Source organism: Podospora pseudocomata, assembly GCF_035222375.1.
Source record: "Podospora pseudocomata strain CBS 415.72m chromosome 2 map unlocalized CBS415.72m_2.2, whole genome shotgun sequence".
Lineage (NCBI taxonomy): Eukaryota > Fungi > Ascomycota > Sordariomycetes > Sordariales > Podosporaceae > Podospora > Podospora pseudocomata.
In genome coordinates, this window is record NW_026946366.1 from 2,784,400 (window position 1) to 2,808,473 (window position 24,074).

General features: G+C 52.7%; 6 protein-coding genes across 6 annotated transcripts; 4 read left to right on the forward strand and 2 right to left on the reverse strand.

Moving 5' to 3' along the window:
* Positions 1–335: 335 nt before the first annotated feature.
* On the reverse strand, positions 336–2,632 carry QCR8 (Cytochrome b-c1 complex subunit 8, mitochondrial). The gene is made up of 5 exons (XM_062888172.1): positions 2,547–2,632; positions 1,253–2,403; positions 1,102–1,127; positions 729–906; positions 336–672 (listed from the first exon to the last, which is right to left on the reverse strand). Exons 2-5 carry the CDS (start codon positions 1,312–1,314, stop codon positions 615–617), a joined length of 324 nt encoding a protein of 107 aa, XP_062746383.1. The 5' UTR covers positions 1,315–2,403; positions 2,547–2,632; the 3' UTR covers positions 336–614.
* On the forward strand, positions 1,073–2,573 carry PHB1 (Prohibitin-1, subunit of the prohibitin complex (Phb1p-Phb2p); the record flags this gene model as incomplete). Its single annotated transcript, XM_062888173.1, has 2 exons — positions 1,073–2,002; positions 2,067–2,573. Exons 1-2 carry the CDS (start codon positions 1,577–1,579, stop codon positions 2,571–2,573), a joined length of 933 nt encoding a protein of 310 aa, XP_062746384.1. The 5' UTR covers positions 1,073–1,576.
* A 931-nt stretch (positions 2,633–3,563) lies between the features above and the next one.
* On the forward strand, positions 3,564–5,627 carry REX3 (RNA exonuclease 3; the record flags this gene model as incomplete). Its single annotated transcript, XM_062888174.1, has 1 exon — positions 3,564–5,627. The coding sequence occupies one exon, from the start codon at positions 3,564–3,566 to the stop codon at positions 5,625–5,627; it is 2,064 nt and encodes a 687-aa protein (XP_062746385.1).
* An 828-nt stretch (positions 5,628–6,455) lies between these two features.
* On the forward strand, positions 6,456–7,568 carry QC762_212780 (uncharacterized protein; the record flags this gene model as incomplete). The annotated part of the gene is made up of 2 exons (XM_062888175.1): positions 6,456–6,618; positions 6,679–7,568. 2 exons carry the CDS (start codon positions 6,456–6,458, stop codon positions 7,566–7,568), a joined length of 1,053 nt encoding a protein of 350 aa, XP_062746386.1.
* Positions 7,569–13,034: 5,466 nt separating this feature from the next.
* Positions 13,035–16,623, forward strand: SWE1 (mitosis inhibitor protein kinase swe1; the record flags this gene model as incomplete). Its single annotated transcript, XM_062888176.1, has 2 exons — positions 13,035–15,836; positions 15,895–16,623. 2 exons carry the CDS (start codon positions 13,035–13,037, stop codon positions 16,621–16,623), a joined length of 3,531 nt encoding a protein of 1,176 aa, XP_062746387.1.
* A 3,168-nt stretch (positions 16,624–19,791) lies between these two features.
* QC762_212800 (uncharacterized protein) lies at positions 19,792–23,817 on the reverse strand (the record flags this gene model as incomplete). Its single annotated transcript, XM_062888177.1, has 2 exons — positions 19,792–20,812; positions 20,864–23,817. The coding sequence occupies 2 exons, from the start codon at positions 23,815–23,817 to the stop codon at positions 19,792–19,794; spliced, it is 3,975 nt and encodes a 1,324-aa protein (XP_062746388.1).
* Positions 23,818–24,074: the final 257 nt, after the last annotated feature.

Sequence of the window (24,074 nt, forward strand, 5' to 3'; positions counted from 1 at the left end):
CACCATCGTATATGTACATAATATTGGCAGGGAAGCTGTAGTAGTTTCCCCAAAGTAGTGTCAGATGGCCAAGATGCATCGAGGTCCAAGTTTCTGGCTCAAGCAAGCTCTTGGTAGACAGCAAACTGTTTTGGGAATGTGTAAGGACAAGCTTGTCATCTCCACTGGTTCGCAGCCGAAGTGGGAACTCGAGTGCAACGGTTTCTTACCGAGAATTTATGAGGGCACTGTTGTTTCTCAGCATTTTCTAGACATTGCTGGCTTATGGTATTTGTTGAGGGCAGCATATTGAAGTGTGGTTGAATTCCACGTGGCTGGCTACTGTCTACATGTTGCCAGGCTTGTTCGTGGAGATGTTGACGGAAAGGAAGTAACAGCCACTTGTCAGCCATGTAGCTGAAAGAACCCGGGCCTCGAAGCTCTCAATGCAGTGATGTAAAACTGACAGTGCACTGAATTCCTTGGTATAGAACGCAAAGGAATGTCATCTCGAAACCAAAAGTGAGTTCTACCCTCGACTCCAATTCATGACCACCGGGTTAGTTGATATACAGGTTCCTCTATTCTATCACACACTCTCCCCTGGCCCACTTCTTCATCCCATCTAATCTGATTTACTCCTCCTCAGAGGCGAACTCAGCACGGCCAGCCTTCGAGTTGAGGTACTCATTCCTGCACATCCGTTAGTCATTGTCGGCTCGAGTTGAAGCTGTCCGTGAAAGCCATACCGCTCGATAGCCCAGTTCATGATGTAGTATCCGGCAATCATAGGAGGGGCCCAGTAGACGACCTGGGTGCTGAACCGTCTCCAGGTGTTGAAGATGGCGTCGTGGAAAGCACCGGCGAGGGGCTTTTGGCGGTTAGGGGCGATACCGTAAGAGACAATGCCCTTCTGCTTCATGCCACCTGTTGAAAATTCCGAGTCAGACCAGGTCCAAGCTGTTTTCCAAAGTGTTGCGTTCACAGAGTGAACCCCAGTAATCGTTTGTCGTTTATTGCCGGCCATTCCATTTCCATATCATTATTTTCCGGCATCCCGAACATCCCAATCCGGATTCTTCCAAGTTCCTCCGGGAATCGTATCGTCGCGGGTTCACTCACCAAAATTACCCCAGTTACCGAGGAAGCTATAAACATGTCAGCAGCCGCTCCCAGAGGTGTTTGGCTGGCGCATCGAGGGTGGCCTCGGCGAGGGGTCGAGGGGGGAAAAGGCGCATCATGGCCTCGATTGCACCGGTTTGGGCGCACTCACTTGTTGTGGCGGCCGATGGGGGCATTGCTGCCACCGCCGAGACGGACCTGTGTAGGCTGCATTTTGAATTGAGGGTGTATCGAGACGGGCGCGTGGGCGGGAGTCAATCGAAATCGTAGTCGACGCAAGCGAAGTTCGGAATAGCACGCGGCAGCTTGAAGTTGAAATCAGTCGACAGAAGCCGAGAAGCAAATCCCCAAAGCGGCTTAGCGCCCAGTTGCGGTACGTAACCTGAAAAAAGCTCGCCCGTGCCGACCCCCCCGGATGCGCCCGGGCCACCTCTCAACGACGAACATTTGGAAAGTGGGCTGCCCGTAGAGCTTCATGTCCCCACTTCAGAAGAAGCTCCATCCATTCCCATCGCCATCACCATCGCAAAGGAATCCCACCGGCACAGTCGAGGTCAACAGCGCCTCTCTACACACAATGGCCGCCAGAGGTCTCGGTTTCATTTATGCGGCTGCGCTCCCCGCAGTGGTCGGCGCAAGCTTTCTCCAGTCGGCCCTCTACGATGTCAAGGGCGGTACCAGAGCTGTTATTTTCGACAGGATGTCCGGTGTAAAGGAGCAGGTCGTTAGCGAAGGCACACATTTCCTCATTCCCTGGCTGCAAAAGGCCATCATCTTCGATGTACGGACAAAGCCTCGCATCATCGGCACCACCACCGGCTCCAAGGATTTGCAAATGGTCAGCTTGACGCTCAGAGTACTCCACAGGCCTGATGTTCAGGCTCTCCCCAAGATCTACCAGGTTCGTCTTTGCACATATATATCAGAGTACTTGTTGGGCTAGACGCTGACGTTTTTTCATGTAGCAACTCGGCCAAGATTACGATGAGCGTGTGCTCCCCTCCATCGGTAACGAAGTCCTCAAGTCTATCGTTGCCCAGTTCGATGCCGCCGAGCTCATCACCCAGCGTGAGGCTGTCTCCAACCGGATCCGGACCGACCTTATGAAGCGTGCCCGCGAGTTCAACATTGCTCTGGAGGATGTGTCCATCACTCACATGACGTTCGGCAAGGAGTTCACCAAGGCCGTCGAGCAGAAGCAGATTGCGCAGCAGGATGCCGAGAGGGCGCGCTTCATCGTTGAGCGGGCCGAGCAGGAGCGCCAGGCCAATGTTATTCGTGCCGAGGGTGAAGCCGAGAGTGCTGAGGCTATCAGCAAGGCGATTGCCAAGGCCGGCGATGGTCTTATCCAAGTGCGCAAAATCGAGGCCAGCAGAGAGATTGCACAGACACTGGCTTCCAACCCCAATGTGGCCTATCTTCCAGGCGGTGGCAAGGGCACGAACCTGTTGATGAACGTTGGGCGGGCGTAGGGAAAGATTTAAAAGGGGGTGATCATGAAAATGCCGAGGATAATACAACAAAGGCTGTGTATACTATGTGGACTGTGTGGATTGTATGGATATATCCCCCTCTCGGAATGTCATGAGAATGAGCACTTGATTCAACCAAACTTGGTTACCTTGTGCATTCTCAACATGTCTAGACTTCAGTGCCCACTCTCGCGCTGCTCGATGGATTATAAGAGAGTCAGTCCTGTTTAAAAATCAACCTCTCAAATCTAGGTAGGTAAACATTGAATGTCTTGGTTACACAGCATGAACGATGGTAGTGGTGGACTGGCAGTGGGTCTGCAGGGGTGTTTTACACTAGCATGCCAGCGCGTGCTTCAGTTAGATCCAGCCTTACCATGTCTTGGCGCGCCCCATTCCAGGTTCACGACTGCCGAAACTTGGACCTGCGACCTGGACTTGCCTGGGCTGTTCCGTGAACAAAGACATGATCAAAATTTGACTTTCTAATAATTTCTAGTTTGATTTTTCACTTTCATTTTGGTAATCAGTCTGTACTCTCGCTCTGCGATTTGCAGGATTGCGCATTCAGTTGAGAATCCTACTTTTTTGGACACGGGTCACAACATCATACCAGTGGAAGCCATATCTTACCTGCCATTGAGTCTCATCTTGGAGATTCCTCATCACTTCGATCGCATCAATAGTCAAAGGCAATCTCGCATTCCCATGACAGCAAGGCCTTTCGTGAGCCCGTCATTCCGCTCCTGCCTGGGCGCAATCGGTTGCTCCTCTGGTGTTGCTCGTCCGCCGTTTCGGAAACCGGTCCCACTTGCGCCCGTCTATTCGATACGCCATCGGCGAGGAGCAGCCACAGGACCACAACATTGACTCGAAGCTCCGATTGTGGGTACACCCACTCTTATTGTGACCACTTTTGCTGACGGTGAATAGATCTCTCGAGGTCGTCACCCATCTACTTACGTGCGCGAGACAGAGCCACCTGGAGCTATGGAGGCTATGGAGGCAGTCCTTCGCAACTTCAAGCAGATTCCCTGCCCCGACGGCGACCAGTGTACCACGCCTTCGTGTCAGTGGCAGCACAGTTGGGATAGGAATCCCCCAGCGGCCTCTTCATCGGCATCACCTGCGCCCGTCACGAAGCAACACGAGACTTTAACTCAGGACCCGGTTGGCCCGCGGAAACGACGTAGGACCTCGTCCGAAGCTGGGTCCGCGACTGCTATTACCACTGCTACAGGAGCTGTCTCTCCTCCCCCGCTCAAGCGCAAAGCACCTGAGCACTCGACTTTGCCCGCTCCGGCCAGCAAGGTACAAAGGCCGGTTGCCACTGCTCCCGCATCCTTGACAACTCCCTCCAGAGCAACTGTTTCGATCAGCGCTAGCCCCAGCACTGTATCGAAGCAAAGCGCCGCCAAACAGATCACAGCCCCAAAGCAACAAGCCACACCACGCAAACCAGAGACGCTCAACCCGCGCCATCTCACCTCGGCTGCCCCAGCCTCCCATGAGTTCCGGTTCAAGGCCCTTAAGATGCTTCATGAGCAGTTCAAGCGACTCAACGATGAAGTAAAAAAGGACGCCAAAGAAGACGAACAGAAACTTGTCCTCACAGAACAAGAACTCATCTGGTTGGCCCTGGATGTCGAGCAGAAGATGGCCACAGAGAAGCCCGTCATCTATACCAACGTCATCAAGAACGAGATCATGGCGTACAGGAAGAAGACCCCCGGTCGGTGGAGAGACGAGCGACTTGCCGAGTGGCAGAAGAATAACGAGCCCAAGACCCCGGTCAAGAAGTTGAGACTTGGCCCGCCCAAGGAGGTCAAGACAGGTCTGACTCCCCAGGAAGAGGTCAGTTTCCTCGTCCACCTTCTCACCCCCATCACCGAGCTTGCCGAACATGGTTATGTCGTCAGGCCACCTACCTACGAGGAAATCAGAAGAGCCCGTGAGGGTGAAGAGGCGTCCTTGGGATGGGAGGTATGTGACCGCTGTACCACAAGATTCCAAGTGTTTCCTGGAAGACGAGAGGAAGATGGTGCCCTCACCTCAGGTGGGACCTGCACCCATCACAGCGGTCGAGCGTACTTCCCCGAGCGAGTCCCGGGCACCGTCGACCGACCGCCGAAGCGATACCGCTGTTGCCAGGAAACAGTGGGTGAATCCACTGGCTGCACCGTCGGAAGTACCCATGTCTTCAAAGCCTCTGCTCCGTCTCGACTGGCTGCGTTGATGCCCTTCATGGAGACACCGCCCAATCCGTCGGTACCCAAGGATCGCGCTGTTTGCTTTGACTGCGAGATGGGCTACACTGCCCGCGGACTGGAGCTGATCCGGCTGACAGCCACCAGTTGGCCAAATGGCAAGGAGCTGCTCGACGTGATTGTCCGCCCCATTGGTGAGGTTCTCGACCTCAACTCGCGCTACTCTGGTGTTTGGCCCGAGGACATTGCCAACGCCGAGGAGTGGTCGCCAGGCAAGCCTCTTACCACTGTTGTCGAGTCTTCGGATACCGGTCGTACCAAGAAGAAGCACATGACAATTGTTCCTTCCCCCATGGTGGCACGTGACTTGCTCTTTTCGTTGATCTGCCCCGAGACTCCGCTTATTGGGCACGCTCTGGAGAACGACTTGAACGCGGTTCGCATTGTTCACCCTACCATCATCGACACGGCGCTCCTTTTTCCTCACAGGCGCGGCTTACCCATGCGATATAGTTTGAAGATGCTTATGGAGACAGAGCTCAACAAGGCCATCCAGGTGGACACCAAGGAGAACCGGGGTCACGACAGCGGCGAGGATGCCAGGGCCGCTGGAGAGCTCGTCAGGCTGAAAGTCATGGAGAAGTGGGACCAGATGAAGGGAGAGGGTTGGATGGTGGTTGATGGGGCTTTTGTGCCACCTGGGTGGGGCAAGACAAATATCAAGGGAGGAGCTCTGAGTGAAAGATTCCTGGAGAAGAAGGAGGAAGGGGAGTTGGGGGAGGAAGACGAGGTAGAGCCGGTAGTGTTGGATGGCAGTGGCACAGGAGGCAAGCTTTACTCTCTTTAGGATTGGGGAAGGCCGTTGGTCTTGATCACAGTGGTCTTGATCGCAATCACAGGTCGCACGGGAGTGACATTTGTTCGGAGAGGTCGCAGCTTGGTTCAGAGCATTGCTGGTTTTATCAGGAGGCACTGGTGATAACAAGGACATGCTTTTTTCAGAGCGCTAGATGAGCAAGCGATTAATTCACATTGCTGTTTCTCGGCCTAGAATTGGTGTATTGACTGTTTGTAGATTCATCATACATTGCCGTGTTCATCACCCGTTCTCCAAAAGCATGCATGTTATTTTTAGGGTCCAGGGGTCCATTTTCTCCACGGTTTGATTCTCGAGATCGGACTTGGGTGACGTCAGGATCCATTCTCTCGGCACCTCAATGACGGAACAAAGGCGTGAAGTAACGAGTCGGGTGGTCTCGCGGGACGAAGGACGGCCCCGGATTCATCGTGAGCTTTGATATCGAGGAGGGGGAGATTGCGATAGGGATTAGGTAAATGTCGTCGGCTTGGGGTTCGGGGAAAGATGGAGTTGGGACAAGGTTGGGTTATCTTGGCGATCGGGGAAAGGAAGTGGATTCAGCTGGAGGGCGTCATGATATAAGTAGATGCGGCGATTCTAAGGTGGTGGGATGTCCGCTCATATCGATTTGAATCGAGGGTTTGTCTGTTATTCACGCTCTTGGTTTGCAAAGAAGCTATTCAGTGTTTGTATCCTCGGCCCCGAAGTGGTAAAAGGAGGCGAATATAAACTTTGAAGGCCGGCATACCTACTACCCAGAGAAGAGTCAAACAGGGAAGATCCAGATATTTGGGGTAACGGTCAGTGAGATTTGAGATGAGCATCTGGGCTCATGAACGGTATGCTTACCCTGTCTTTGTAGACTTGGTTCAAGGTGAAGCACCTTCTCAGTCACCACAGTCCGAAGTCGTCAAACAAACATCAACACAAATCACCCCCACAATGTCAGACGGAACAAAAGTCGTCGACTCAGACAGAGGTATTTTCCTTCCCAGGTATCCCTGAGTATCACTCACTCAGTCGCTAACGATGCCCTCAGTCTACACAACCCTCATAACCTCCCTCTCCTACCTCCCCGGCCTCCTCACCCTCCACCACTCCCTCGTCCACCGCTCCAAATCAAAATACCCCCTCATAGCCCTCTACACCTCTTCCTTCCCCCAGTCGGGCCTCGCCATCCTCCGCCGCCGTAACATCCCCTGTCAGCTCATAACCCCTTTATTCCCCTCTTCTTCTTCTTCCTCAAACACCCCCTCCTACTCCCACGACCCCCGATTTAGGGAATGCTTCACCAAGCTCATTCCCTTCTCCCTCGTGCAGTACAAAAAGATCATCCAGCTCGACTCGGACATGCTGGTCCTGCGAAACATCGACTCGCTATTCGACATTGAACTCGACAGCCACAAGAGGGTGTTTGCCGCGAGCCACGCGTGCTTGTGCAACCCCTGTCAGTTTGAGCACTACCCGGATTATTTCCGCCCCGAAAACTGCTATTACACCGACCCGACCAGCATGGGGAAGGACTACCTAAATGGAGGGCTGCAGGTTGTGAGGCCTGATTTGGGGGTGTATGAGGAGATTGTGGGGTATATGAACACGCCGGGGATTGATCTCAGTTTTGCTGACCAGAGCGTTCTTGCTGGATGTTTTAGAGACAGATGGGTGGGTTTGGGGTGGGAGTTTAACGCACTCAAGACGATGAGGTGGAGGGGGGTGCACGATGATGTTTGGGGGGATGGGGAGGTGAGGAATGTGCATTACATCTTGACGCCGAAGCCGTGGGAGGAGGAGAGGGATGAGAAGGGTAGGGTGGTCATGGGGGAGGGGAAAAGGGGGGCGGAGGACAAGGTTACGAGTCAGTGGTGGGTTGATGTTGATGATGAGAGGAGGGAGCGGGAGGAGGAGAGGGGGATAAGGGATGGGTGGTGAGGGGATAGATATCTGCTTTTGGGAGGCTTATATTGTTTTGTGTTTGGGGGGTTGATAGGTGCTGGTAACGGGCTCGGTTGCCGTTTCGTAAGGCGTATGGAGCCTCATCAATGCTTTCTTCAACACTTTGTAACTATCAAGCATGGCAACTAGGAGTCAAACTGATGGTGACAGTTCTCTTACTGCAGCCTTCACCATTTACCACCAGGGAATCTGCTGTTTAGACTGTCGCATCACGACGTAGCGGTAAAGATACCAATAGACCCCTGACTAACACGGCAGCTCAGGTCCCACAGTGGCTTGACTAGAGGCTTTTGCCCCTGCAACATTACAATGAAGATCGAAATAGTCTCGTGCCACCGCTTCTCGGCCTCGAGCTAGACATGTCATATAAGCCACACGATCCTCTTTGTTGTTCTTCTAGTTTGTAGCAACTTTGAAAAATAACTCGGCACATAATTCTTTCTATACTTTTGAAACCCCGCTATGACACAGAGACTGAGCTTCATATTCTTGATATATGGATAGCTTGTGAGGGAACACTCCATTTGAAGAGCATCGTGTCAAAGTGGGTTTTTCCATCCGAGTGTCAACTCCCAGAGCTGCAGCGTGGAAAGAGCAACTCAAAGCTTTCTACCCACCTGCCTTGAAATATTCAACAGCTCGTCAAGTCTCACAAGGAAGGCGCCACGAAACCCACTTGTCTCGTGAGGCAAGAATCACGTCCAAACTGGAAAGAGCCACTCCAGCAGGAAAGAGCCACTCCAGGACAGGGGGAAGGAGCGACCCCAAACACATCACCATCTTTATCACCCCAAGCCCCTATCCCGTTCAGCAGTCCCAAACATGCAGTCCATCTCTACGCTCCTCCTCATCTTGCTACCAGCAACCGCACTTGCCTCCCCAATGGGTTATCCACCCGAAATTGGCATCAACAATTGTCAATACGACTGCTTCTGTCACGCTGATCAGTCGCCGTTATGTTGTGCTGGTGTTGTCGGCGGTGTGACTGATGAGAGTGGTGTAAGCTCTTTCCTTTCCCCCGTTTATTCTCAGGCGTACCCAAAACAACTACTGACAAACAGGATGGTGGGTACAAAAGCACTGCACTGAAATGTCACTCGGCGCTGCTCAGAGCTTTGTTCAGTGCTGTGACACCACTTATTCGTGTCGGCAGAGGATGGGATGTCTTGAGTTTGGGGAGGTTGATGGTGGCTGGGGGAAAGAGGGGATGAATGGCGAGGTTGACTTGAGGTGAGGAGGGAGATGGAGAGGGGGTGGTAAAGGTGTAAAGTGGTAATGTGTTAATGTGGCAATGTGTTAAAGGGGTACAGTGGTAATGTGTTGAAGAGGTAAAGTGGGAATGTGTTAAAGGACACGAGCCTCAACATCAAGCAAACGGATCTACATATACCTACCTTCCCATTTGTGATTACCATGCTTAAAGTGATATATGCGTTTTTTCCAACCATGGTCACATTTTCAAAAGAAAGAGATAGCTTGGAACACCGCACATTACGTACCTTGGTGGACGGAGGAGAGGCAAACTACAAAGCTATTCGGACACAGAGGGCAGACCTTCTAATGATCATCTACCCTAGGTAAGGATTCATCCCTCTGCCCCCTTTCAACACTCTCCCGTTTGCCCCCCATGACGTCTATGCTGGCATGGAAGATAGGCTACCCGAGACTCACATGACATCCCATACGGGTCTCAACAAGTCTCACAATTGCGAGAGTATGGTGTCATTTCCCCTGATACCCCTCTCTCCCTCAAGGCAGTCTCAGGCTCATTGTTCAGGTTGCCACATTCCATCTACCGGAGCATGTCCGCAAACTCATTCTTGAGATGGGCCCAGCCTCACTCGAAGAGGGGGTTTCATGATGAGACTTTTACTTGTTGATTTTGCCCTCAGACTATTGTTCCTGTTCGCAACATATGCTGTGGGTGAGGTATGTAGACGTGTAGTAGCGTCAAACAGATTGGAAAAGGGGGTAAAGCCAACAAAGCGGTTGTCTACGCTGTAAACTCTTCTTCTACATTTCTGTTCCTGTAGCAGATTGAAACAACCTTGCCCATTTTTTTGAGGCTGTGCCTTTGGTTCAACGTAAAAGTTTTCTTTTGGTTGGTGCGAGCAGTGCACTTCTCATACTCCCTTGCTTCAACTGTAGCTCCCAGCTCGGTGTAACGCCCAGCAGGGTCTAAACATGTGCATGAAGACCTTTTTCTCTGGGTTTGCCTGCTCCCTTACTTTGAGGTCCATGCTAGTGTACCTACCTAGTGGATGTGCTTCACTGCTCATGTCACAATTATAACAATTTCGGCATATAATCAGCCTTTATGCATGTGATGTGACAACTTGAGTGCATGCGGATGTAGTGTCTCTGTGGGCAATAGCTATGCCGTGAGACAATACCTGCATATGTCACCTTTCCATCATGTACGAGAAGGGGGGTGGTGTGTATCCACTTAGTGATCGCATTGAGTTGTGCCTCTGATGTGCCGTTAGGCATAAGAGCATGAGTTCATTCAATCTTACGCGATCATCAACACGGGTTTGTTGTTGTTGTTGTTGTGGTGGTGTCGTTGAAGGAGGCTGAGCGATGTTGCAGCGAGTTGAAGAAAGACTGATAAAGGATACCTGGCAGGAGAACCCAATGATCGTCCCTACCACAGCACTAGCGTGAGATGCCAGGACCGGGTTGGATCCAATGGACAATGGGGAGATGCAACCGTGACCCTGAATGTCACTTACAACGGAACGGAGTTTTGGGGGGGGGGATCGGACCATTCAAACCACTCGGACGAATTGACAGATCTCGGTCGGGTCGACCGGAATCGAGAGACAATTGTCAGAGCTCCTTTCCGGCCGGGAATACAAAGAGCTTTTTACCAAAGCAGAGCTGCAGCGAGCTTGCCGCGGGAAAGGCAAGACAGACAGACAGACAGCGACGTGGCTGCTTTTTCCACAGGTGGATTTGTGGGGGAAGGAGAGCCAATGATCGACGGGATATTAAACCATTCTTTCTTTTTGTTTTCGTTATTCATCACGAAGAGTTTCTATTTTCTTTTTTTATTTCTTTACGTTACTCTGTACAAGATCCCTATCGTATTGGTGAGGAGCCAAGAATGAAAAGAAAACAAAGCCCGACCGTGAAGAAAAAGCGTTGCGGTTTTGGTGGGCAGGGGTTCAAGGGTTCGTTATTGAGCCTTTTGACAAGAACCAGTCGGATTTTTTCAGTTGATCAAAAGAAGGAGAAAATGGCTCGTGCTGGCGCCGATGGAGTGCTGCGGTGAGAACTTGAAAAAGGCTTGACCGGTGGACTGGCAAGGGGCAGAAGCGACGGTGACGCGTGTTGAGGAGGGGAACCCTGAAGATCTCCCAATAAAAGTTGGCTTGTGCGCTTCAGACCAACCCCGAGGAAAAGAAAGACACACAGGAACGGGGCATAAACTGGTAATTTTTTTTCTTTTTCGGATTACACGGTCATGTGCCGGTAATTCTGCTTCTTTGTCCTCAACAAGAGATGAGATGGGAGTGCGGACACGGAGATTGGCGGCGGTTTGTTTTGTTTTGGGTTTATTTGAGCCACAAGAGAGGTAAACAAAACAAAGAACATTCTGTGCAATCAATAATATACCCAACCCTGGGCCGTGGCATAATGTCATGTTCCTGAATTATGTCAATCATGACAGTTTCGGCTTTTGGCAAAGGTGGCGAGAGTGGTGGCAGTGGCGGAGGCCGATCTGTCAGTTGGTGTATTGCAAAAGTCAATATTGACATCAGGGGTGTGTGTTGAGGCATGTAATGGCCCTCCCAAGGTGGCCAGAAGAGTGAGAACCATATCTTTTTTTGGGCTCTTTGGAGGCACAACAGAGGCTTTTGTCCTACCCAGTGGCTATCTTTGGCATGTGATGGCGGCAGACACAGATGCTGCATTCTCTTTCAGCCAACTCTTTTCTTGCTGAGAGGGTGAAAGGCAAACTCCCCTTGCTCTCCCCTTGCAGGTTGCATGGTGGTATCAAAACGGTCGGCTGTCCAAAGCGGTGTGAGTCTATCTGGCATAGCTATCTCCACACCATCTGTCATGGCCCCTGTCTGCTCAAGGGTAGATTTACAGACCATCGGACTCCTTCCGTTTCCAGGCACCTCTTTAAACAGGCCGTGTGTTTTTTCTGTCCCTGCTTGCAGGTTGTAAGCTATGTATGACCTTAGTCAGGCGCGACTCGGGGGTAGCGCTGGCGTGAGGCAGTTCGGGTTGGTGCAAGTTTGAAGTGACGTCTTTTGACGAACGGGAAGAACCACGCCACCGTCTGGGCCGCCCGAGTGGGCCACAAAGGACGCTAAGGCCAGGCACGACCAGGGCCCCTGCCCAACGCGGCTGGCTTCCAGACGCGAGAAAACACGTTCCCAGAGTCACTCCAAGTAAACAAAGTCCTATCTTTTATCGCCCCGTGATCAGCCTGCAGAGAAGCAGAAGGGGCAGAGAGGAAGAAGATCTCCTGTCTCTAGTTGACGCAAAAGATTGGCCTCCGTGCCTCCCCAGATTCAAGCATATTGCGTCAAACCCCACCAAGCCAACACCCAACGCGTCCCGTCGCAAACCACCACCACCCACCACCACCCACCATCGCATCCTGGCTTGCCGCAACTTCTTCCCCGCCCACCGCGCTCCCCCCTACTTTGCGCAAAGCTGATCAACCTTTCCCGTCCATGTGCCTGGAGTGAGTTGAAGCTTGAACCCACAAAGAAAGAGCCATTCCCAAGAATCAAGAGGAAGAAGAGAAAGAAGAAGGAGGAGTTAGACCCAAAGATGCCTAAGACTGGCGCCTGACCCATCTGACGTGTCTGGTGTCCACGCGCGCTTCGTTTTCCCATTTACTCACAGGTCCCACCACTCGCCTTTTGCTCCTAGAGAGCGAATACCCTCAACACAACACACGCACATAACACGCACACACAAGCACACACACGCACAATAGTAGCCAATCCGAATCTATTATTGTATCGTCGACCGGTTCCGCTTTCAACTCTCGATCCCCTCACCTCCGTCTGTCTCGCCGACGTCGTCGCCGATTGCCCACACCTCACACCTGGCACCTCTCGTCGTACATTTCGCCTAGTTAAATTTGAGTTTGCGCTTGCTGCGCCATCGCCCGGAAAGCTGCGCTGTTCTGAATCAGCAACCCTCTGCTCATCGGTGGTTCGCATCTCAGCTGTATCCCGACCATCTCGACGTCTTTGATTTTTGCCAAAGCCTCCCGTCTTCACCACCCACTCCGTCCCTCTCCCGTCGCCGCAGCATCTGGTCTCTTGCCCAACTTCTACAGTACGTTGGAGGAAAATAAAATAGTATCAAATTTGTTTGTGGGGGTTTTTAAAAACAAAGCTGTGTTGGAATTGCGGACCTAGCTCTTGGGGGTAACTACAAGAAAGGCAGCGAGGCACACACCAAGGGCCGGTGATGTCGTTCACCAACGATTGCGGGGGGGCACTCACTCTGCCCTCTCCCACACATGTCCACCACGACGTCAGCTCCGCAGTTCGATCACTCCGCAGGTCACTTTCCAGATCACCATCAAAATTCCGACTCTCTGGCGCTGTCTCTCCTTCTCCCACTCCCACACCAGCAGCTTTATCCAGGTCGGCGCATCTCGAGCATCCAGCTTCCACCCCAATCCCTGCGACACCAGCCGCTCTGGCGGGGCCTTCCTCACCCACTTCTTTTTCCGCACCCCAGCACGGTATTGCGGGTAACCCTTTTGTCAACAAGCCAAACATCAAGCTCTCGGTGCGCTCCACGAGATCGAAGCCGGTGACTCGGCCCCTCTCCAGATCTCGAGGCTCACCAAAGAGCCCTCTCAAGCGCGTTTTTGCCCCCTCCGGCGACTCCCTCAACCTGCTTCCCACCTCTTTCTCGGCACCAGACACCCGCGGCCAAGAAAACAGGAGCTTCAGGGAGTTTGCGCTTGCGCTGAGCCCCACGTCGCGTCGCAATCTCGAGAAACCCACGCGTCACTCGGTGCACCTCGACATCTCGGGATCCGACAAAGTCTCTTTTCCTGCCATCTCAGTAAGCCCGCTCAAACGGAGCGACGCGACCATGAGTCTTGGCCAGACGGCATTTGGGAGTCCAGTCGCAAAGCGCCGCAGTCTACACGGCATCTCGAGCATGAACAACGAGCCCACCATCTTCGACCAAACCCCGACCGCGCGCGAGTCGCAACAACAGCCGGGCTTCGACATTCACGAGGACGCCAATCTCGAGTACGAATTGACCGGCTCGAACGTGTCGCCTACCCCAGATCCATTGGCCTCGCCCACCCCGTCATCGCTGCAGCATCGGTCGAATTCGCTCCGAAGAAGTACCCTGCAACAGCGCCACGGAGATACTCGATCATCCTGGGGCCGGCGCGCCGGAGAAAAGGCACAGATGACGCTCGACGCCGGGTCGCCGATGGCGGCTCGTAGCAGACCTAGGCTATCTCTGGACCAGTATGTGCCTATTGCGACCGAGAGCCCCTTCACTCACCAAGGTCCTCTCCCACCTGCCTCGGTGCATTTCTTGGCGCACAAGGCTCGGGAGCAGTTCCAACCTCATCCTCTCTCGCGCTCGTTGACCCAGTCTTCTTCGAACTCGAGTCTGCCAGACGACTCCCCGACCCATGTTCCTGTCCAGTTTGGCGAGAAGGCTCGCGTTCCTCTCAACTTCTCAAAATCGCTTCCACCTGGTGCGCGACCACCCACAAAGGATTCAGGAGATGTTGCGACCCCCAACTACAAGCATGCCAAGCCGTTCCAAGCCGCCTTCATGTCGACAGGTTTGGTGTCCAAGATGAATCGCAACCCCGAACTTGGCCCACCAAAGCACCCCGGAGCGAAGGTCAACATAATGCCAGATACTCCCTGCAAGAAGCAGTACAGCTCCGCTACGTATCCACCCAACCTCAGCGCTGGTCGACGGCAATCGCGAAAGTCGGTTGGCAGCCCTACGACGCCGTTTGGCGCTTCCACCAACGCCCCCCCTACCAGTGGCAATTTGTTCTTCCAGCAGGTCCGTGCGGGGCATATGAGGAAGTCGAGCTTGTTGAGCCTGGATGGGGATGACCTCGCTGGATCCCAAGACGATTTCCCCCCGCCCACCCCGACGAAGAATATCTTCAAGAATGTCACATCCTCCGGGGCGAGCGTCCGGACGCCTTTGGGGACCCCCGGCTTTGCGAGCTTCGCGACGCCTGCAGTTCCCTTCAGTTTGAGCTCAGCAAGAACACCAGCGCAGTCCACCACCCCATCCTTCACCCCACCCGGAGCGCCTCAGAGCACCACTCCCTCCTTCACTCCCCCTGGTGCGCCATCGTTCACCCCTTCGGGTGCTCCTGAGAGCACCACTCCCCTGTGTGCTCGTCAGGATCAGGACAATGGTCAGCAGGTCACTGAGCCCATCTTTCGACCTTCCACCCCTTACTCGAGTGCCTCGCCGTTTGTATCCGTCAGCAACAGTGCTCCGGTTATCAACGAAAGCCATACCCCTGCCAGTTTATTCGCGACGCCCGCTCCAAGAAACAAGACGACGCCCGTATTCTTCGCAACAGGCAGTAAGTCATCGTCCAACGAGTATCTCGTCCCCAACCAGGATGCCTCAGGGAGCCCTCTCGGGTCGAAAAAAGCTTCACCTCGCACCCCCGGCGACTCGTTGAAAAATTCCATGCCGCCTCCCGGAGGGAAATCAACCGGGCCTCCTGCCACCCCCTCTACTCACGAGCGGTCTTCACTCTTCGGCGGGGCTCCTGACCGTCGCATGAGCATCACCCCTCGCAACGGGCGTGGTCCGGGTGACGTTGACGAGTCTCTGGTCAGCCGGTTTGACAAATCCGAGGTCATCGGTAGTGGCGAGTTCTCGACGGTGTATCGGGTTACCAAGCTTGCCTCTCCCGCGTCGTCGTTCATGACAATGGGCATCTCTACAACCCCACAGACACCTTCGAGCCCCGAGTCTGGCAAAGTCTTTGCCGTCAAGAAGCTCCGTGTTCCCATCAGTGGTGGCAGGGAGAGGGAGAGGAAGTATCAAGAGGTGCATATCTTGAGATCTCTGAACCACTCGACCAAGGTTGTTCAGTACATTGACAGTTGGGAGTGGAACAACCATTTGTATATTCAAACCGAGTACTGCACCGAGGGCAGTTTGGATATCTTCCTCAAGGACATTGGTCAGACTGGCCGATTGGATGATTTCCGCATCTGGAAGATCTTGCTGGAGATAGCTCAGGTAAGAGAACTGCATCCTTTTTATGCTAGTCGTCTGTAGGTCACTAACTTTGGTGTAGGGTTTGGCCGCTATTCATGAGGCCGGGTTCATTCACCTCGACATCAAGCCTGCCAACATCCTGGTCACGTTTGACGGCTATCTCAAGATTGCCGACTTCGGCATGGCCACAACGAGCCCAGCCCCGCCGGGAATCGAAGGCGAGGGCGATCGCGAGTACATCGGCCCAGAAATTCTTCGTGGTCGGTATGAGCAGCCTGCCGACATCTTTGCGCTCGGTCTCATCATTCTGGAGATCGCATGCAATGTCTTCCTTCCCGACAACGGCCCAACATGGCAGGCTCTTCGCATTGCCGACCTGTCTGCTGTTCCCAGTCTTACTTCCCCTGAAGCTGGCTCCGTCATTCGGGACGCAAACGGCGTGCCAATTGAGCATCTGTCACCTGTTCAGGAGGATCAACGAGACCCCAACTTCGCCTTTGAAGGCATGACCCACGACCCCAAGAACCTTTTCAGTCCAACAAAGCGGACTGAGTTGTCGGAGCCTCCCTCGTTCATGATGGACAGCGAAGACCCTCATTCTCTTGACAAGATTGTCGCTTGGATGATCCAGCCAGAACCCAACAGTCGCCCTACTGCCCAGCAGATCCTTGCTTCGGAGCCCGTCTCCTGGGTAGAGAGCCGCCGCAGCGGGGGCGCCACTGTTTATGAAGGCAACTGGGGCCCCCAAGTCGGACCCTCCATCGAGGAGCTGATCGATGACGACGACACAGAGATGACCGACGTGTGAAAGTACTTGAAATTCTCACCGATCTTGGAGCCATCAATTTAAGCTCTCTGTCTCTATATCGCTCACCAGCTGGATACGGCGCCACCTTGACGTGGCATGGCCAGGAGCATATGTGTGTGTAAACAATAACAGAATTGGTCAGCTAGGCAGAGCTGGATATCCGATCGATGATGGATGGGATATCGGAACCATTTGGACTCCGCTACTACGGAGCATGTACGCGTATTGTTGGGGATATCAGTTGCTTCGCTCAAGCGTTCGGCAATCGGGCGACATTCTTATCGCCACTTTTTGTTATTTAACAACTACGCCTTGCGCAGCCACTCGTTTAACGACAAACGTCAATTTTCCTTGTACACTCAAACAACAAGAAATCACAAAATCATCAAAAAAAAAAAAAAAAAAAAAAGGATCGACAAGACTCATTCATCGGAGTTTTCTGGCTTTACCGGGAAAAAAGCATCACGGTAGCTGCAGATAGTTCAGCACCGATTAGGGGAGCGGCGTAGCACCATCATTTGGGTTCCTTTCGCATGGAAGGGTGTCATCTATACCTACTTGACTTTGGGGGCGTACCGGAGCGAGGAATAGGCGTTTGATTTGCTCACATGTGCATTATCTGGCGGAACCTCATTGCTGGGAACACATTACATTTCTGGAGTTCTTGGTTTTGAAAGACAAGTTTCTTACGGGAAGACGGTCGAAGTCGTGGATGCGCTAGGAGTCACTTCTTTTTTTTTTTTTTTTTTTTTTTTTTTTTGGCTGCAAAAGCATCGGCTCTGAGGGACCTGGCTTCATGACCGCTTCTTTTTCTTTTCCGAGGGACATGACGATTTATGTACGATGGGCGGACTCGGCACAACGGGTTACACACACCACAACACATTACATGCTTAGAGATTATGTACTGCAAGGGTTCTTGGTGCATTGCTGGCCGGGTTGGTTTTTTTTCACCAAAATATGGTCTGGTTTTTTTTCTCTTTCTCTTTCTTGGGTGGTCGGCGCGGTATTTTATACGCATTTCATCGGGCTCTTCATGGAGAAGAGGGGCGCTAAGCGTGGGAAATCACGATGCTACGATATGGAAGAAGAAGAAGAAGAAGAAGAGAAGGGGAACGGAAACGATGAAACAGGCAACCAGCTCTGGGAATTTAAGAAGAGGAGGAGGAGGGGGAGGAGGGAGAAGACGGGGGCGACACCATACCTTTGTAGTTCTCTTGTTTGGACGACCTACTTAATAACATGTGTTTTTTCCTTTGTTGATAACATGTTTTTACATAGTCTAGGAGAAAGGGAGGAAGAGGCGGGATGTAAAACTTGGTGGTCTTGTAGCATATAGGCATCTTGGCATCTCGAGATTAAGAGAGGGGAGGGTGTATACTAGACATCGGGTGAATGGGATATTTCTGTACAACCTTTTTGAGTCTTGTGTGTGTGTCGAAGTTGATGTTTTGTAATATTATCCACTATTCTCCTATGAATTCACCTAAGTATATCAGACCAATGGGTAGACTATGAATCTGATTGTGGGTGAGCAGGGGCGGCCGTCGGCGACACAGTAGGTTTTGGGTATATGAAGCCAGTGGCACAGGAGACCTACATTTCTCGCCCTGCCCCCAAATCAGAGCAGTGCAACCCACGAAGATATTCCAAGAAAGTACCAACATGTAGTCAATGTCTTCAGAACTACAGGGGTTCTACCTCACCGAAAATTACCAATCAAAATGATGTGGCTGACTGAACGCAGCCCGTTGATGTGAGGCAATATCAAAACACAAGAATAGTTGTTGCTTGCTGACTAGGTATGTAGATTGGCCTGCCTTGTGAGGATAAGTATAAGTGATGGCGCATCGCAAAGGAGCCAGGAGAATACTGGGTCAATTTCTATACGACCTTTATGGAACTCTATTGGCAGGAAGTGAAGGGAATGCTGTCGTACATTATCAACGATACCAACAGGGGCGTGGAATGGGAAACCACTGGCATAACTCACGAAGAGTGTGCTGGGGAGCTGAATGAATGTTTTGAAGCAATCCGCCAGGAGCTGTCCAGGGGTGCCATCGACATAAAAGAAGCAGTGGATACCAATCAAAAAAATTGACGTGCCAAAGGAGGATGTCAAAAAGTTGGAAAAGGAAGGATGATGCCGAAGATTCAGAGGAGGAGGGTATGGATGATCCAGAAGAGGGGGATATGGAAGATTCAGAGGAGGATTCAGAGGAGCAGGATATCAAAGATTTGGAAGAAGGCGATGTCGACAACACAGAGGACGAGCTATGGAAACGCGTTATTCCAAAGTACCCAGACGCCTTTACTAATGGCGCCCTAGGCTTGGCGGAGGCGGCAACTGTGCACGAAGAAAGTGCCCAAAATCTGGCGAGGAACAACATTTGATCGTCCAATGTGAGAAGCCCGAGGAAACAGTGGGAAATATCTCTCGCTGGGCAGTTCGAGGAAGCCCCCCTCCAGACAACCTATGAAAAGGCTAGAACGACCACAGTTTCCGAAACTCCCGAGTCTTCATCATCCCCTAGATGCTCTGGGCATCTCGACAGTTCTCAACCTCGCAGCAAATTCAGAGCCACCGAAGCTTTCTCAATTCCCAAAGGCGCTCAAATCTTTTGAACACTGTAGAACGACTTTTTCAGCTCCTAAAGGGTCAAATTACTCAAGAAGTGACTGTAAGACTTCTTAGTTTTCGAAAACTAGCGAATATTGGAAGACTTTGACTTCTCACCCCCTCCTTTTTCCCGTCGTTACATTCTCTTTTCTTTTTATGGGTTGTTTGATTGCTGAATAGAAGGTGACGGCGTTTTGGTGCTGCCGTTTGAACAGTTGCTGTTGATTTTTATTTGCTGCGATGTAGACACTAGATAATCAATTGGAAACACAGCTACAATTTTGATACGACCTTGCTTTTATCACAATTCTGAATTCTGAAAGCCGATTCTCACATATATATATCCCTTGCAGCAAAACACAAACGCCATGGACCTTCTCCCTTTTTGACCCAGGTATGTCCCACCCATCATGACCCTATTAACCCCCCTACACAAAACCATATCCAGTACAAATATTCCAAACATATCCGTATCTCAACCCTATCCCTATCAAACGCCTGATAACCCCTTCAAAAATGTAAAAAAACACTGCAGTCCGCAAAAAGAACTACTCAAACCTCCCGCCCCCAAACATCCCTCCCAAAGCCTTCTTCCTCTCCCCCACCATGGCCCCCTTGAACTTCTTGTCCTCCCTCCTCTTCTCCTTCTCCGCCAGTGCCGACAACCTCTCGTTGCCTCTGGCGAGGTAACTAACACCCGACTTCTTGGAGGCAGTCTGCTTGATCTTGATACCGCCGTCTTCAGCCCTGACTTGTTGCAGGTTGGATGTGGTGACACCGGTAGAAGACATGCCCGCTGACGAGGCAGATAGAGTAGACGAATTAGTAGTGGCACGGCGGAGAAGGGGTGGGATCTTGAACGAGGACGACCGATCAGATGAACCGGCGAACGCGAGCCGGGTGGAGGAAGAGGTATTGGATGATGTGCGCTTGAGGGAGATGCGGTCCACGATTTGAGGCTTGCTGTTCTCTTTGTTGGAGGAGGCCGATGAGGGATGGGGGCCTTCACCCTCCGAGTCAGAGTCGAGAATCGTGGCGGGGATGACGGAGGAAGATTTGTAGCCAGGCCCGTCCTCGAGAAGGTTGGAGAGAGACTCCCTAATCTCGCCGATGTTGGAGGGCTTCTTCTTGTTGGTGAGGCCTGGCTTTGTGCGTCTTGGGTTGGTAGATTGCTGCTGCTGCTGCTGCTCTTGGGGTTGACTGTCGGGGATGGTGACTGCTTCATTAGAGGAGTCGCCAGTTGCAGAGTTCTGAGAGTCAAGACCTGGAGCAGGAGGAGGAGGCGCCCAGATGAAGTCCATTTCGTCGTCTGAACCACGGTCCTCGATGGTTTTGAGGAAGGCTTGGTTACGTGGGTTCTCGGCGACCTTGCTGATACGTTCATCGGCAAAGAGTGCACGCTGCATCTTGGCGAACTGGCGGCGCTTCATACGACGGAGGGCCTCCCCGCCGTCATCTTCATCATCGAGCTCATCCCAGTTGCCAGCGCGCTTGCGGCGCAGGAGACCAGTAGTGATGTCGTGAAAAAGCTTATTGATTTGCTTCTCGTCCGCAGCACGTTCACGGTCACTGAATACAAGTTAGTACCAAATTGACCCAAAGCCATGAGAAGAAACATACGCATAGAAAGCAGCCAACTTGCGCTCATCCTCCGCCTTGTCAGCCGTCTCATCATCAATCATCTCTTGCACAGACTTTGCGTCCTCGTCGTCAGTGTCTTCGCCATCCGCACCACCCAAACCAGCATATTCATCCTCGGACTCCTCGGCTTGCTCCTCCACCATCTCACGGGCCTTGCTCTTCTTCTTGTCAAATGCTTCCTTCCTCTTGCGCTCCTTTTCTTTACGGGCAGCCTCCTTCATGGCAAAAAATGCATTGTTGGCAGAAGAAGCAGCGTCGGTCTCGATGTCGTCCTTCATAATTTCATCTTGATCCTCGTTTTCAGAAGCAGCAACTTCAGCTCTCCGGCGAAGCTTACCAGTGCGCCGTACCAAGGGAGAGTCGGCTTGACTGTTTTGGTTCGCGGGAAGGGTCTCCACCGTAGAGGCAGGCTCCTCAATAAAGCTCCGCTGAAGAGGAGTAAAATTCTTGAAGCCAGAGTCTTGAGTTGGTTCGATCAGCTCTGATACCTGGGTAGCTTCAAACGTCTCATCCCGCAAGAACGAGTCAAAGCCGTGGACCTGAGACTGCGAGAACTGGATTTGGATGCCCCGTGTCTCTGCGTCTTGCTCACCAGGGGCTGGCTGGCTGTTCAAGACGACACCGTCCGCTGGTTCCTGAACAGATTGTGAGAACTGCGAATCGGGGAAGGCGCCCATATCAAACGTAGGCCTGGGTTGGGAGGGAGAATCAGGAGGAGCCGAGCCCATCTGACTGTCGTCCATGGTGCCCTGGAAGATCTGGGTCAAACCCAGACCGGCAGGGCCAGCAACGGGAAGACCAGGAATGAACGTCTTGGTGGCTGAGCGCAAAACTGAGGTTGGGACGCTGGGGGAGGTATGTTGGCGGACAGAGGGTGACTTGGCCAGAATCTTCTTAGGATTAGGCGTAGCCTTGACAACACCCTCATCGGCCTCGTCCTCGTCATCAGACAGAACAGCAGTCTGTTTCCACGCCCTGCGACGGGCCTGCTTGGAGCTGGCTGTAAAAAGACCATCCTCGTCATCTGAGTTGGGCGCGTCAACCTCCTCCGTCTCCTCATTGGTAGATTCCTCAGCAGCATCGTCGATTAAAACACCACCATCCTCCATCTCCTCCTCGTCGTCCTCATTTTCCTCCTCACTACCAGAGAGCTCAATCTCCGCCTCCTCCTCACCCTCACCAATCCAGCTCTCTCCATCATAATCACTGTCATCCCAATCAAGTGGATCCTCCCCATTCTCCAACCGCTTCTTTCTCCTCTCCTCCTTGGCATCCGCCCTTTCCTTGGCCATGATCTCCTCAGCCTCTCTCCTCGCCTTGGCGACAATGTCCTCAACTTCTAGCTCTTCCTTTTCTCTCTCCTCAGCAGTCATGACAACGATACCCTTGGCCCGGAGAGACTCAAGGTGCCTTTCCCGCTCAAGCTTGGCCTGCGCTTTGGCCCGCTGCATCAGAGTCATCTGCAGCTCGCCCACCGTCATGGCAGGTTTCTGATGCTGCTGAAACTTTTGCTTGGTTGGTACCGGTCCCGCCTTCTTGTCCGGGTCATCCAGTTGAGCCAGACGGCGGAGGTTGAGAAGAGCTTTGGGCTCCTTGTTTTGGTTGGGGTTGACGCGAGAGAGAATCTGATCAATCTTGGAGGGCATTTGGACTTGGAGGTCGTCGTCCTCATCGTCGAGAGAAGCAGTTGCTGTGTTGGCTCGGACGGAGAACTGCGGAAACTTGACGCGGAGATTACGCTTTACGCGGGGCATCTGGTGCTGCTCTTTGGCCTTGTATTCGGCCTTGTCTTCGGCCTCAAACTCGGCGGCAGTGGCTTTGCCTTTGCCCTTGTCGAGTTTCTTGGGGGCAGCAGCTGCTGAGGCGGCCATCTCTCCGACCGCGGGGAGCTCAACGTCACTGTTGTCCTGGAGTATCGTCTGTGGTACTGGAGTCGCCTTCTCCTTCTCGCCCTCGGGAGGTGAGCTAGGAGGTGTGTCGTCCTCCTTGCGTTCAGCATCACTCTGCTGAACTGAAGCTGGGGTACCCGCCCGGCTAGAGCTGACTGGCGCAGCCTTCTCCTTTGGTAGTTCTGTTGAAGCAGCAGCGCCGGCAGGCTTGAAGTTGAACCTCTCGAACAGGGTGGATTTGGTAATCTTCTTCTTAACCTTGGCCTCGTGCGCAAGTTGCAAGGCTCTGGTCATCCGCTGCGTTTCTCTGTTCATCTCCTCCAATGCCTTCTTGCTAGCCTTGCGAGCGGAGGGCCGTGATTTGGCACCCTCTTGTGTGAGCTTGTGGCCACCCTCATCGTCCGTAAAGTCCTCGGGATCCTCATCATCCATAATCATGGCATTCCTTTCGGCCTTCTTGCGAGCCTCCTCTGCTTCCCGAGCAAGTCTTTCCGCCCTCTTCTTGGCAACCAGTGCCTCGAATTTCGCATTCTTGGCCAGACGAGAGGGGCTAGGGAGGTCCTCATCATAACTGCCAGCTTCTCCGGAGGGTTTCGAAGGCGAAACAAAAAGTTCTTGTGGCGCTGGACTGTGGTTCTGTTCTGGTGACGGGGATCGTGGCGCTGTTGCTGTTGGCTCTTGTTCTGGTGTTGCGCTCCGTTGGCGACGTGCCTTCAACTTTCTAGGCCGCGCGGCGATGATCTCGTATTCATCTTCGTCGTCATCCTCGGCTTCTTTTGTCGCAGCAGTCTTCTTGGGTGAAGAGGGTTTTGGGCTGTCCTTCTCAGATTCTGAATCGGCTGTGGGTTCTGTGTTTCCGCCCAGCATTCTCGCGGCCAGTTTGCCCCTTGGTCGTAAAATTTCCGCGTCGTCTTCTCCTTCACTGGTACTGCTGTCGCTTCCATAGTTGAGGAATCTGTTATGGGTGCGAATACGCGTGGTGGTAGGGCTGGCGAGGGGTGTCGCGCTGCCACTTCGCCTTGAGAGGGCGGGAGAGGAAGGCATGGCGAAGTATATTGCCAAATAAAGGACGAATTCGGCCTAAGAATTATAAGTACAATGCTGAACTCCAAAGCATAACCCGATAACTGCTCGACAAGAAGTTCAAAATGGGTCAATGGGTGGAAAGGTGGTGTGGTGTTGTCGAGGAAGAGCACAGGGTAGGGCGGCATAATACCTACCTAGGTTTAAGTGCCCCACCACGGCACGTCGCGATTGCTGGGAAGCGCGTCAGAACGCGTCCACTGTGAGCGGCAAACGGG